The sequence below is a fragment of the Sminthopsis crassicaudata genome, chromosome 1 (assembly GCF_048593235.1).
Source record: "Sminthopsis crassicaudata isolate SCR6 chromosome 1, ASM4859323v1, whole genome shotgun sequence".
Taxonomy (NCBI): Eukaryota; Metazoa; Chordata; class Mammalia; order Dasyuromorphia; family Dasyuridae; genus Sminthopsis; species Sminthopsis crassicaudata.
The window spans coordinates 141,379,883-141,395,198 of NC_133617.1; the positions used below are offsets into that span (position 1 = coordinate 141,379,883).

Sequence of the window (15,316 nt, forward strand, 5' to 3'; positions counted from 1 at the left end):
AAAGAAAGAGAAGAGAAATATTCTGAGATGGTGGAGGAAGAGGAAGGATGGGGAAAGTTCTCTTATTTGGAGGGTGCAAGCAGAATCCTATATTAAAAAAAGAAAGGAATCATATGGCACAGGTGATAATTTGAATTTTACTCTCATCTGAACCAGTTTAAAAAAGAAAGGATGCGCGCACACACACATATACATACACACACACTGAAATATACTTCACTTAACAGGCAAGAGGGAAAGAAGAAGATAGAAAGGAAAACAGTTTAATACAGTGGGACTAGTCTTAAAAAAAACAAATTCTTAAAGAAGAACCCAGAAGTAAAAAAAGAGAAAAATCTTTTTTTTTTTTTTTTTTTTTTAGCTTTTGCTAAAATACACAATTTATCAAGATGTTTCAAACATGCCACAGTTTTGATCATTGTAAAAATGTTTGTTTTCTCTAAGTAGCCACCCCAAATAAGGTTTATAGATAAAAATAATTGTCATATGTTTTACTACTGGAAAAATCAAAATTATTCATTAAAACTTTGGTGGTGTGATGGGACATATGTTTGTTTAGTCCTAAATGTTCAATTTCTCTACTTTATCTGAATCATAAATAAAATTATTTTTGAAAATAAAAAAAAATTAAAAGAAAATAGGTTGGAGGGAAATGCACAGCAATCATAGCTGTGAATGCCAATGAAATAAACTCACCTACGAAATGGAAGAGGAAAGCAAAATGAACTAGAAGCTAGATTTTAAACACTTTGCTGTTTATAAGAAACATACCTGAAACAAAAATCTACAAAAAGTTAAAATAAGAGACTGAAGCAGTATCTATTAAACATAGATATAATCAAAAGAAATATAAAGAGAAACTTTTGCTAATAAAGGGAGAGACAATAAAGTATGTACCAAATGGATTAGCATCTGAATTTTCAAAGAAAATGAGCTACAGGGAGAAATAGATAATAAAATTCTCATAGTAGGGAATAAGAGAAGGATGGCTCCATTTATTCTCTCCTCCAAAAAAAAAAAAAATGAAGTACCTAAGTAGAATTTTAGAAAAGTTAGATTTGAAAGCCATTTGGAGAATAATGAATGGAGTAAAAAGGAATCTACATGTTATCAGTTATATATATATATATATGGCATATATGTATATGGCATAAAATCTCACAAATTCAGAAAAGTAGAAAGACTTACAGATTGTAATTCAATAAAAAGTATACAACAAAGGGCCTTTGAAGCAAATATTTAAAATCAATTGACATTCCTACATTGAAACCAGAAAATGAGAAAGTGAATTCATTAAACATCCAATGATTGACACATTTATCCAGACTATAACCACATGAGCCATCTTTTCTGACTTGAAAGAAACCTGTGTCTAGAAGGGAACTTGTTTCTTGTAATCTGTTCAAGTTTTTTGTTTGTTTGTTTTTTTAACACAGTAAAATCAAGAATTTATTAAGTTACAATGTATAAGTACTGAAATGAATGAAAATTTTGGGAGACAGAGTTTCTGAGTAATTAATAATACATTAATTATGACTAGCAAATTTATTGAAGTTTATTAAACTCAGGTCAGTGGTTCTCTCAGAAACCAAAGATGAACCTTGGTTAAATACTTTTGGAAAATGGTTTGTCCTTGACAGTGAAAATCAGTACTAACTTGTTAACAAAATGAATATTATAATGAAAGGTGATCTTATTCCAATGAAGAGCTGAAGAACCATGACTGATCATATCACTCATGGATAAAGAGATTCATCTCAAGCCAGGTCACTCTAGACATAAGGATCCATCTTCACCCAGTCTTATCTAGGTAGAAAAATAAACCAGAATTCACTTAAATTAGATTCTCTTTACCCTTTAATCAGAATTAAACTTGGGTAGGATCCTGCCACAAGATTTAGAAGAATATCTCATTGTCAGCCCTGTCCTTCACAAAGATTGGATTTTGAATGAGGAAGTATAAAGGAAAAAAAATTGAATCTCCCTCCCCCAATATGAATAATTGGTTATTAATAATCATTTCAGTACTAGGAATTCAATGACATAATTAAAAGTCCCTTTTCTGAAGAAAAAACTTCATAGTACAATTTTACAGTTTGAGATTGCATCAAAATTAAGGGAGAACCATTGAGAAATACTTTGTGCTTTTCTTCATCAAATAAAGCATATTTATCTTTTTAAAAAACTAATTGGAGACTATATAATTTAATCTTAACAAAGGAATAAAATCATTGAAATAATCATAATTTCATTAACTATTACAACAAAAAAAGACAACATATCAAAATTTTTGAGATGTGATCAAAGTAGTACTTGGGAGGAAATTTTATATCTCAATATTTTCATCATTAAAAAAAGAGCAGAGCATTCATTTAGGTATTCAACTAAAAAAAATTTAGGAAACAAAACCCCCAATTAAACACAAAAAAGGAATTCTGAAAATCATTGAAAAAATTAACAAAACTGAAAACAAAAAAAATTAAACGTGTTTAAAAAATAGAATAAAACCATTAGCTAACCTGGTTTTTCAAAAAGAAAATCATTCTTCAGAGTAATTTGGAATTATATCTAAAAGGCAATCAAATTTTGTATGCCCTTTGATCCAAAAATACCACTATTCTGTATCCCAAAGAAATCATTACAAAAAGGGGGTGGGGGAGAGGGCAGGACTTACCTGTACAAAATCTTTATAGCAGCTCTTTTTGTGGTGGCAAAGAAATGAAAATTGGGGGTATTCCCATCAATTGGGAAATGACTGAATAAGTTGTAGCATAGGAATGTAATGGCATACTATTTTTTTTTATAAGAAATGTTGAGTAGGAAGATTTCAGAAAAACCTGATATTGAGTGAAGTGAGCAGAATCAAAAGAATATTGTAAATAGTAACAGCAACATTCCATGATGGTCAACTATTACAAACTTGGCTCTTTTCAGCAATACAATAATCCAAGATAATTCCAAGATTTAGGATGGAGAATACTATGGAGTCTAAATGCAAATTGGAGCCTACTGTTTTCACTTTTAAGGGGATTTGTTGGTTTTGGGAAGGTTTGATCTGTTTTTCCCTTTTCTGTTTCTTCTTTCACAACATGACTAATGTATAAATATGTTTAACATGATTGCACATGCATAAACTCTAATTGCTTGCTTAGGGAGTGGGGAGGGGAACATGGGAGGGAGGAAAATTTGGAATGCAAAATTTTATTAAAAATTAATGTAATTGAAAAAATATTTTTAAAAAAGAATAATTAATTTATAATAATCAGTATCAATAATGAAAAGCTGAATTCAGAAGCAATAAAGAAGAAATAAAAGAAATATTTAGAAACTTGTAAACAATTATGTCTATAGAAAATTTTAAGAACTGTTTTAATCAATTATGTAACCAATAAAACTGACAACCTAAATGAAATGGATGCATACTTACAAAAAATTAAAATGTTCAGATTAACTGAACATGTTCTATTATATTCTGATGATCTTAAAAGAAGAATGGAAAGAGAAGGAAAGAGGAACATATTGAGGCAGAAGTGGGAGAGAAAGGATGGGAGAACATTATCTCATAATTGGTATGTGCACACACAAGTCTTTACAAAGAGAAAGGGTTGAAAGAGAACTGGTAGCACTCACCTGAACTGATCAAAGGAGGAAAAATATATATAGAAATAATATGTTGGTTATAAAAAATACATTTCTTTCAATAGGGAAATGAGGACGAGGAAGGATAAAAGAAAATATAGAATAAGGGAGAGACTAGTCTAAAGCAAAACACTCATAAAAAAGGAAACAGGACAAAAAAAAATGTCAGATATAGTTAGCAAAAATTAAACAGTGAATCATAGACCTGAATCGAATTTTAGAAAAAAATAGAATTTAGATATGATTGACCTCTGGTGATTACTGAGTGGGAATAGAAAGGAGTATACATGTTTCTTTGATACCTTCTCAAAAATTATAAATATTAAAGAAAAATGCAAAGTGCTAAGGATGATCTATGGAGTGGCACTTTGTTTTATCTTTTTCCTAGTCAAAGAATTTGTCATTTATCATTAGATTAGTTCAATTTAATCACTATTTTGTTTTGAAGTTTGTAGCCCAGGTTTTTTTTTCTGGAAATATATGAATAATTTCAATTTATTTTCTGTGTTCTTAAGTTCTGGACAATTTTTTTTTGTTATGTTGTTATTTGTCTTGGTGTTTTCTTCTGGGAGGTGGAAGTTAAATTGCCTCTCTGCATCCTGTCTACAATAGGTTCTGCTTATGTAAAGATCATATTTTCTTTTAACATTATTGCTTTTTGCTTTTCTTTTCTAGATTTTTCTTTACTCAGCTAAAGAGGTATTTACTTTCCCGATCAGTTGTCTTTTGTTTCTTGGGAGAGACATTATAGATTCAAGTTTTTCTATTTCACCAAATATTTCTGCCTATGTAAGCTGTAAATTCTACTTTTTTATTATTATTTTTCTCTTGAACTATTCCTACCTATCCTGCTCTGGTTTCTTGTTTTCTTGGGAATGCACAGGCTACTTTGCGTTATCAGGTATTGATTTATTTTTCTTGTCTTGATATATTCAGTCAGAGATATTGTGGCAGAGACATAGCAACTAGGGAATTGTAGAGTAGGTCTCAGAGCACAGGCCGAATCCTGATATGGGTCACTGTCAGAGTTGCTGGGGATGGGGGAAGCACCTTGTGGGGAAGGAGTGCCGAGTGAATCATTAAGGAATAGTTATCAGCCTTTTATGCTGTATTATGTATTCATTGGGTTGTAATTTCATTAAGTTCCTTGATGTCTTAGCCTATGGAAACAATTGCTATTAACACTTGATTCGAAATACAATGTTGTTTTTTGTTGTTGCTGTCTTTTGATCCTGAAGAGGACCAAAATAACATCATTATGTTAGAGTCTGGTTACAGTGTGTCCAACTGTGGCTGATCAGACCAATATGAGCTTGGAATGTTCCACCACAGGTCAGATACAAATAGTCGCTGTGAACATTTGGGGTCGCTTCCCTAACTTTGTGTATCCTGCATTTCTCCTGCTAATTCAGTTCTGTTTTGCCCATAAAGCACAACACTTTCTTTGATGAGGGCACAACATTCTGGGCAGTCTTCTGTCAGTATCCCCCAAATCATATAATCAATTCTAAATCTTAAGAGATACTTGAGAGTATCCTTGGATCACTTTTTCTGACCATCTTAGAGAACTTGCCCTGTGTGTGTTCTCCATAAAATAGTGTACATTTGATACTCGAACAATGTGAACAACCTAATTGAGAAGTTCTCTCTGCAGTAGAGTTAGAATGCTTGGCAGTTTAGTTCAAGAAAAGACTTCAGTGTCTGGTATCTTATCCTGCCAGAAGATCAGAATCATCCTTCAGGGCTGCTATTTGGATGTTTTTATCTCCTCTAGGCAAAAGCCTCCTCCTGAACTTTGTGTAGTATTTTGGTTTGCTGCTTGCTCATGAATTCATCATATAATATTGTGTAGTATAAGTATCTCTATTATTCTCCTTTCAGAATGTAACTTCATAAGTGTACAGATTTGGACTTAAATAAATTCTGTATTTTCCTTCATTAAATTAGCACATTGGTAGTCCTCAATAAAGAGAGGGTACCTATTTTTTTCTAATTAACATTCCTAACTTTTCTATAGATAATACTTTTATAATGAATATATAATTTATATAATAATATATGAAAATATAAATATAATGTAATATGTCATTTAAAAATAATAAATTTAAGTTGGTAATATAACATGATCTTTATTAGAGTTAGTATTTTTTCATTTAACTTTAAAGGACTGACAAAAATTTAAATTTAATTTCAGTTTTATCTATTTGGTTGAAACTTCTGTCATAAGAAAATCAATCACTATGTTCTGTCACAAGGAGTAAAATCTTAAGAACCTTTTGAACACAAGGAAAGGAAGAAATTTTCTCTCCACCCTCAGATTGGGGATAATGCTTCACAATGACTTTCTCTTTTAGGTCATGTTTATAGCCAAACTGTGATAGCATGGAGCTAGATGAGAGATAAAACCCAATATTTGCTATTGGACTTTATTAATTCCTACACTTCGCCATCACTAGTCATAGAACCTCAATAAGTTACAACACTGCCTGTATTTTTGCAGGCAAGGAAACTGAGGTTTATAGTAATGAAATACTTTGACAAAGTTTGCAGAGTGATTTAAGGGATGTCTCAAGAACATCATGTTCCTGCCTGAAAGCCCAGTTCTCTTGCCAGTAGATAAAACTTCCTCCCACACAAAGATAGATTGGTACCATGTGGAGAATTTTTTAGCTGTTGTCACATAAGAGAGAAAACATTTCCTAGATCCCAATTAAAAATCAACCAGAAAGCAATTTACTCAACTAACCAGTGTTTGTCACTTTTAGGAAGATTCCTTTGTCATTGCACAAGACCAAGTCAAGTTATAGTTTTTTTTCTACTCTATTTATGCTGTGTAACATCTGTTGTTGTTTTTATCACTATTCCATTACTTTTGGATTCTTTCCAAATTGTAGTGATACCCCTCATAGCCACCATATTCTGTTTTTTGTATAAATCGTGCTTATAAATAGCTCTATCAAGTAACTAGCAGCAATGGTTGTTTCAGATTTATGCTACACAACCACAGAATGTTAGAGCTGGAAGAAACTTCTATTTTGCTACTTTCCTTAATAAAGCACTTTGAAATCTTTGAATAAAAGAGCATTGGAACAGGCCAAGTATTGTTGTAATTAAACTTAATATATAGCCATCCTAAATTTCTTATTACAACTTTAAGATAATGTGAATACAGTATTTGCTTCGTATGTTTATTACTATCTTAGAATCTTCTTGTATTTTTAATTTATGCCTATACTGTTCTTAAGGATCAGACTTCTCTCACTAACTTCGCATAGCATCATTCACATGTGTACACTTTAGTATTTACTTGAAAATAATTTTAATCTTTTTTCACACAAATAAGGTCAGATCTAAACAATTGGGAAAAATTAATTGCTGAGCCAATATAATAAAAGTGACAATTCTATCTTAATTAATCTATTTATTCACTGTCATTATAGAACTAGAAAAAATAATAACAATTCATCTGGAAGGTCAAAAATGTCAAGGGAATCAATGAAAAAAATGTGAAGGAAGGTGATCTACCAGATCTTAAACTGTATTATAAAACAATTATCAAAAACAATTTGGTACTACTAGGAAATTGATTGGTCAGTGGAATAGATTAATTTCAAATTATATCCATAGTACATAATCATAGTAATCTGGTATATGATAAATATAAAGATTCAAACTTTTGGAACAAAAACTTAATATTTGATAAAAAAAAAAAAAAAACTGGGACAACAGTATGGCAGAACCAACAGTACGATATAAACCAACATTTTGCATTATATACTAAGATAGGGTCAAAATGGGTTCATAATTTAATATAAAGGTTGATACCATAAGCAAGTTAGGAGAGCATAGAATAGTTTATCTGTCAGATTTATGGAGAAGGAAAGAATTTATGACCAAACAAGAGATAAGCATTGCAAAATATAAAATAGATAATTTTAATTAAATAAAATTTAAAAGGTTCTGTACAAATAAAACCAATGCAATCAAAATTAAAATTGGAAAAATTATAATAAGTATCTCTGATAAAGGTCTTATTTCTCAAATATATAGAGAACTGAGTCAAATTTATAAAACTCTATGTCATTCTCAATTGATAAATGGTCAAAGGACATAAACAGGCAGTATTCAAGCAGAGAAATCAAAGCTACCTATAGTCATGTGAAGGAATGTAACTTAAAAGGAATGCAAATTAAAACAACTCTTAAGGTTCTACCTCCTATCAGATTGGCTATGACAAAAAAGGAAAATTACGGATGTTGGGTTGTGGGAAAACTGGGATACGAATGCATTGTTGGTGGAGTTGTAAACTGAACCAACCATTTTGGAGAACAATTTGGAACTAGACCCAAAGGGCTATAAAATTGTACATATCTTTGATCCAGCAATACCACTGCTAGGTCTGTATCCCAAAAACACCAAAAAAAGGAGGGGCAAGAACATATTTGTACAAAAACATTTATAGCAGTTCTTTTTATGGTAGCTAAGAACTGGAAATTAAAGGGATGTCTATCAATTAAGGAATGGCTAAACAAACTAATACATGATTATAATGGAATATTATTATACAATAAGAAATGACAAGTAATACGTATGATTTCAGAAAAAATTGGAAAGGCTCATAAGAATTGATGCAAAGTAAAGTATACCATAACAGCAGTATTGCTTGATGAAAAACTGTGAATAACTTAGCTATTCTCTGCAATACAGTGATCCAAGAAAATCCCAAAGAACTAATAATGGAAGCATATTATCCATCTTCAAAGAAATAACTGATATTGATTATAAACTGAAGCATGCTATTTTTAGTTTTCTTCTTTCTTTTTCTTTTGAGTCTTGAATAAAATGACTAATATGGAAGTATTTTACATGATTACATATGTATAATCTATATTTGATTGCTTACTATCTAGGAGGGAGGAGGGAAAGGAAATAAAGGAAAGGAGATATAGAATTTGGAACTTAAAACTTTTTAAAAATTATTAAAAGTTGTTTTAACATGTAATTGAGAGAAGAATAAAATATATTTTAAAAAGAAAATAATTCTAATGAATGATCATTTTTATGAAAGTACTTCTTTTAAAACTATATGGATAAAGATGGCATATTTATTGAGAGATATTGATCTGTATAAAAAGGTTTCTTTTCACTGAAAGTAATTAGAAATCATAAATCTGGTCTATCCAAAATTACTATACAACAGTTTTACTATATTTTAATTCTATTCAGAAAATATATATTAAGTACTTATAATGTATAAGATATTATGATATATATATATACACACACACACACATATATATATATGTATAAACTAACAATGAAACAGTCCTTGGTATTTTTTATTAATATTTTCCCCCAATTACATCTAAAAATAATTTCAGCATTCTTTTATTTTTCAAATTTTGACTTCCAAATTCCTTCCCTTTGTTCCTCCTTCTCCTCTTCTCAAAGAGAAAGCAAGTAAATTTATAAAGCTTGCAAAACGTATGTATATCATACATGTATGTATATCATTCCATGGGGGAAAAAAAAGCCACAGACAAATCCTTCACCAAAAAAAAATTAATAACAACGAAAACAAAGAAAAAGTACCTTGGATCAAGCAGTTTACATTTTATTGGGGAATATACAACATCAAGCAAGCAAGCAAACATACAAGACAGAAAAAAATCCCTGTACTAAATGAGTTTACATTCTAATGAGGAAGAATGCATATGCCTAAATTAATATGTCCAAGATAAGCTCAAAGTAAATGGAATGAAGCATTAGAATGAAGGGCCCTAGAAGATGGCAGTATTGGGAAAGCTTCTGAGGAGATATTGGCTAAGGATAATTGAAGAGGAAGCACTAATATTGATATCAAAAAAGATTTAATAGAGAAGGTAGCATTTGCACTTGAACCTTGAAATAACATATGAATCCTGAGTGGTAAACATAAAGAGGGAGTGTATTCCAGGCATAGAAAAACGTTTATGAAAATACTCAGAGGCAAGATGGAGTATTTCATTTGGGGAACTTTGCCTAGAACACTGAATTTTTGAAAGAACATGAAATAAGATAGGATTAGAGAGCTTTATTATATGTGTGACCCTTGGCCTATCACTCCAGCATCAAGGCTTAGATAGAAAAATAATAGAATGATGTCAGTCAACAAATATTATGTGTCTGCTCTGTACCAAGCACTTTGCTAATCCCTGAGGATGTAGAGAATTGCAAAAGTCAGTCCCTGCCCTCAGGGAGCTCACAGTCTAATGAGGGAAACTACATATAGTGATATACAAACAAACTATAGGCAATAGAGAGAGAATGATCAACAGAGGGAACCCATTGGAATTAAGAGAAATTGGGAATGGCTTCCTATAAAAAGTGATAGTTTTAACTGCCACTTGAAGAAAGTCAGAAGTTAGAAATGAGCGGGAAGAATGTTTCAGTCATGAGGAATAACTGAAGAAAATGCCCAAAGTGAGATATAGTATCTTGTTTGAGAAATGTAAAGGAGGGCAGAGTCACTGGATGGAAGAGTACAAATTGGGGTGTAAGATATAAGAAGATTGAGAGGGGTATGGGATCAGGGGAGACTGGGCTTTGAAGATTATAAAGGCCTAGCTGTATGAGAAGAGAGAAGGGGCCATATTTGAAATATGTTACAAAGATAAAATCAACAAGACTTGGCAACAGATTGAAAAATGGGTGGTAAGAAAAAGTGAGAAGTCAAGGATGATACCAAGATTGCAAGCCTAAGTGATTGGGAAGATTCTTGATGGTACACTTGATAGTAATAGCGCAAGGTTCAAGCTTAGGTACAAAGACAAATTACCTTGTGTTTACTTTGTTTTAGGCTTCCTTTATTTATATTTATACATATAGTTTCCTCTAATAGAATATATGCTGTTTGTTACAGGGACTATTTCATCCCCATTCAGATGCTTAATATTTGTTGTTTGATTGGTTGAAATCTACTTTAGTAAAATCTGTATCATAGAATTTCACATATTTGGAAAATATATTTAAAAGAATAAAATTATCCCATTATGATTTGTTAAAATGTTTTTGCTGATTTTTCCCCCCTTGAATTAAGGTGTTCCTAACATATTTTAATATTGTATCACATCTTTAGCTGCTTGTATAGTTTCCCATCTTTTGAAAACTGAACACAATAGAACCATTTTTATCCCCTTTGAAATAAATTTCATTAATTATTTCTTCTTTTCAGAGTAACTGACATATTTCTATCACTAAATCACATTGTTTTCCAGTATCTAGGGGAAAAAACCCAACAATTGATGTATATTAGGTTTTTAGCAATATGCAAAAGTAAGTTAACCCTCGGTAGTGATTGATACTTTAATTCAAATAAAATTAAATTCATGCTTTCAGACTAATTGAATCTGCACATTTTCTGACATAAATTATCTTATTACTTGGAATAGATTTGCTGATAGAGATTAACAGGTTCTGAATCTATAAATTTAAAAAATAACTAGTATAATATACTAATTATTAAAATGACATTCAGGTAATGAGAACTATACTATACCACTGGTTCTCAAACTTTTGTTCTCAGTATCTTTATACTATTAAAAATTACTGAGGATCTGCCCAGAGAGTTTTTATTTATGTGGGTTATATTTATAGATACTTATGATATTAGAAAGGAAAACTAATTTTTAGACCCTCTGAAAGGGTTTCAGAGAACTCACACCCCAATTCTCTGGACCACACTTTGAGAACCATGTACTATACCATATATTTAAAAGACCAAATTTGCTAACATAAATTGGGGAGGGAGAGACTCTTAGGATTTCTGGCTAAAGCAGAAACCATTGTTATTTACATTCATTCTGAGTCAATCCAGATCCAAACAATGACCAAATGGGAGTTGGTCCAGGGCTTAATGGTGGCCAATGAGAATCAGATTGGTTTTAGTTTAAGGTCTGGTCCTTAAGAAAGACATCTAGCCAGTAGACCCCAAAATATCTTGGGAGGGTTCAGAGATCCAAAATAAAAGGCTTTTTTGGATTAGGTGAAAGAGGAGATTCTTTGCTGCAGTTGTTCCCTAGTCTTAATCACTGAATGGATGCAGCCTTAGTCAAACAGACCTTTTGAAGACTAGCTTAAAAAGGCCAAATTCTCCCATTTCATCGGAGTTGTCCTGATCTGTATCTTGCCACTGTATGCAGATGGCTCTGGAGAGGAAAGTGGAGGTAATCTTGCATAGTCCTCCCTCACTTACATCCAATCACTTGCATATCATGTCATGGTGGTCTTCCACAATGAAGGACAAACAACAACAACATAGATCAAAAGAAACAACCATATGCCAAAAGCAAATGCACCAAGACAGAGATTCAAGAAGTTCCCTTCCATAGCATGGTCATCAGATACAGAAATCAGAAGCCAAGAGAGATTTTATAGTAGTAGTCTTTTTTTTTTTTTTTTTTTTTTTTTTAAAGGAGTAGTCTTAAAGAACTCTACTGAGCATTAGTATGCGTAAATTTTTGTAGGTGAGGCAGTAAGTAACTATTAAGTCCTCCCTTTGGGTTAAAAGAATAAAGGCCTACTCTAATGTACCTTGCTTTCATGAATCCGTTTCCTTTACTGCCAATGTATTGTTTCAGATCAGAGGTCATATTACACATGTTAAAACGATTACACAAAGATATAAAAATCAGACTTCTTAATCAAAGTGCCGCATAAGAAAATTTTGTGGAAATTTTGCAATTTTAGAAAACTTAACATCTAAAATGATATCCAAATCCTTCTTTCTAGCACTAAATAAATTGTACAAGGGCTAGTGACTGATAGTAAAGGTAGAAATAAGAAGAGAAATAAAATCAAATAGGAATAAATGTATGAGAAAAATTTCCAAAACAGTTTTATAAAATTTTTTTCAAGAAATATTTCTAGATCTTACCAACTAATTTTTTTTTTGAAGGGAGAATGTCTAGAAAAACATATTTGTAGAGAACTGATGTTTACCAATATGGTTTCTTTCTCTCTTGCTTTAGTATCTTTATGCTATGTATGTAGCTCCTTCAGCTACCCTTGATATTGGATTAGAGAAGAAAAAGAAAAAAGAGATTTATATGAAAATAGACCCACCATTTGAAGATCTTTTTGATGCAGCAGAAGAATACATCCTACTCCTCCTTCTTGAACCCTTCAAAGAGATGGTGAAATCAGATCAAAATAATTATGGACAGGTATTGTGACACACTTTACTTTTGTTTGGGCTGTCTTGAAGATTTCCCTTTTACTTGTTTAATACAGAATTAATCAGTAATGTGGTCAATATCTCAGTAGAGAAATAATAGAAACATGTCTCTTAGAGCAGTAGATTTGTTTTATACATGTGTTGGGACTTCAAGATTTGGCCATTAACCAAAATTGGGGTGGGGAGAATATTGGTGACATCAGGGGAAAATATTTCTCAAATTATTTCCCCCTCAAATTTTGTTTCTACATTTGTTATTATATAACTTATGTCACCACAAAATATCTAATTCTGGGATATTTTCTGTTTTCTTTATAAATACCATCAGAAGACAGAGATCTGAGTTTTGGTTTCCTATAAACAAATAAGCTGTTATATACTGAAATTGGCCCTTCTCACTGTTTCAAAGCAACATTCTGTTTGGATTAATTGATTAATCCCAGTTAAGTTTTTTTTAATGTTACATGAATTATGATATTATACCCATAAAGTAGAATGCTTGATTTGATGCAAGTTTTATCTCTTAAACATACTGTTTTCCTTCTGAGATCATTTCTAGTTTACCTTGCATAGATCTTTGTATGTAACTGATTGTTGCCTTCCACCTTACACTGTGAACTCCTTGAGTCAAGAACTGTTCTTTTCCTTTGTATCTCCAGTCCTTACTCCAGTGACTGAGAATTCAATAAATGCTAGTTAATTAATTGAATGACCTCTTTTATCATAAAAAGGTCATCTTGAGTCAATATTTAAACTTGTTCTTCTTACTGATAGATGGAGTCAGTATTTTTTTAGTATCCAGTTTGAATTGTAAATTAAAACCATTTATAGATGTTTTCTGTTAAACTAATGTGCCTTATACATTGTGTTATTTTAGGAGGTAAAAGAAAGTGTCATGATTTTAGATCTGATAGGATGCTTCATTTTTCCATTTTTCCCCCCATATATACTTAGAAATTCCTCAAATAGTGATGGCTTGTTGAGGCATCATGGTACAATGGCATATGGAGCATGGTACATGATACGATGAAAAAAGAATTGCTTCAGGAACAAGAAGTAGGGAAAGCAAACAACTCAACTTCAGAAAAAAGAAATGAACTCTCAAAATAAAAATACTATCTATATAAATTTCCAAGTGATTCTATCAAACATTCAAAGAATAATTCTAATATTATAAAAATGGTTGGGGAAAAAATGAAAAATAGGAATCCTATGAAGGAATTTTTTTTATAATTAAATATGGTTTTGATATCCAAACTATAGGTCAAAATCCTTACAAATATCAGTGCAACATTTCAAAATAAAACATTAGCAAAAGGGGACTACAGCAACATATCAAAAATATCAGTATACTATAACCAGATTAGATTTATGCTGGAAATTCAGGTTGTTTCAAGATTAGGAAAACTATAAACATAGTAGAACATGTTAATTGCAGTAACATAAAAAATCATATCATGTCAATAAATGGAGAAAAGGCTTTTGACAAAATAAAACACTAAAGGACAGGAGTAAGTAGACTTTTTTCTTAATGTGGCAAATAGCATTTATCTAAAACTTAATAGCCAGCATTATGTATAAGAAGGGTAAACTAAAGGTCTTTCTAGTAATGTCAGGAGTAAAATCAAACATCCATTATTTCCTATACTATTTGATACAGTGCTAGAAATGCTAACTATAGCAGTAATACAAGAAAAAGAAATAGCAGCAATAAAGAGAAGAAACAAAATTAGTCACTTTTTGTACATGACATGCTGGGTTTACTTAGAGAATCCAAAGTAGTCAACTAAAAATTGATTGAAACAATAGCTTCAGTAAATTGATGTTATTTTTAAAAATCCACATAAATAACCTACATCAAACTAACAGCTTTTTATTTTTCAAAATACATGCAAAGATTGTTTTCAACATTCACCCTTACAAAACCTTCCACATTTCTGCATATTATTACCAAAACCCAAGAAAGATAGGGAAATTCCTTTTAAAAACAACAGAATGTGTAAAATATTTGAGTCTACCTACCAAGACACACACACAAGAATCATATGAATATAATTATAAAACATTTTATAGAAATAAAGACAGACCTTAGTAATTGTAGAAATATTAATTGCTCATGAATAGGATGAATCAATATAATAAAAGTGACAATACTAACTAAATTGATTTATTTGTTCAATATCATAACAATCAAACTACCAAAGGATTACTTTAAAGAGCTAGAAAAATAAGGAAATTCAGATGGAGAAAAAAAGATCAAGAACATTAAGAGAAATAATGAAAAAAAAAAGTACGAAGGAAGAAGAGAGTTGTTAAGCAGTGGGAGATCTCAAAACTATACTGCAACATGAAATAACTTTTTATTGATGAAAAGATCAGATATACAACATAGAAAAGCAATGAAAACATTAGCATTCTATTTGATAAGCTGAAATCCTTAGTTGTTATGTAAAGACCCATGAT

The 15,316-nt window shown here is 31.1% G+C and overlaps 1 protein-coding gene across 5 annotated transcripts in view; it reads left to right on the forward strand.

The window, feature by feature from the left end:
• Positions 1 to 15,316, forward strand: part of RGS22 (regulator of G protein signaling 22) — a 171,562-nt gene that overhangs the window by 109,306 nt on the left and 46,940 nt on the right. For all 5 annotated transcript variants that reach the window (XM_074268265.1, XM_074268270.1, XM_074268255.1 and 2 more), the window contains one exon: positions 12,648 to 12,842. In XM_074268265.1, the coding sequence (XP_074124366.1) occupies positions 12,648 to 12,842 (195 nt within the window). The remainder of the gene's footprint in view (positions 1 to 12,647; positions 12,843 to 15,316) is intronic.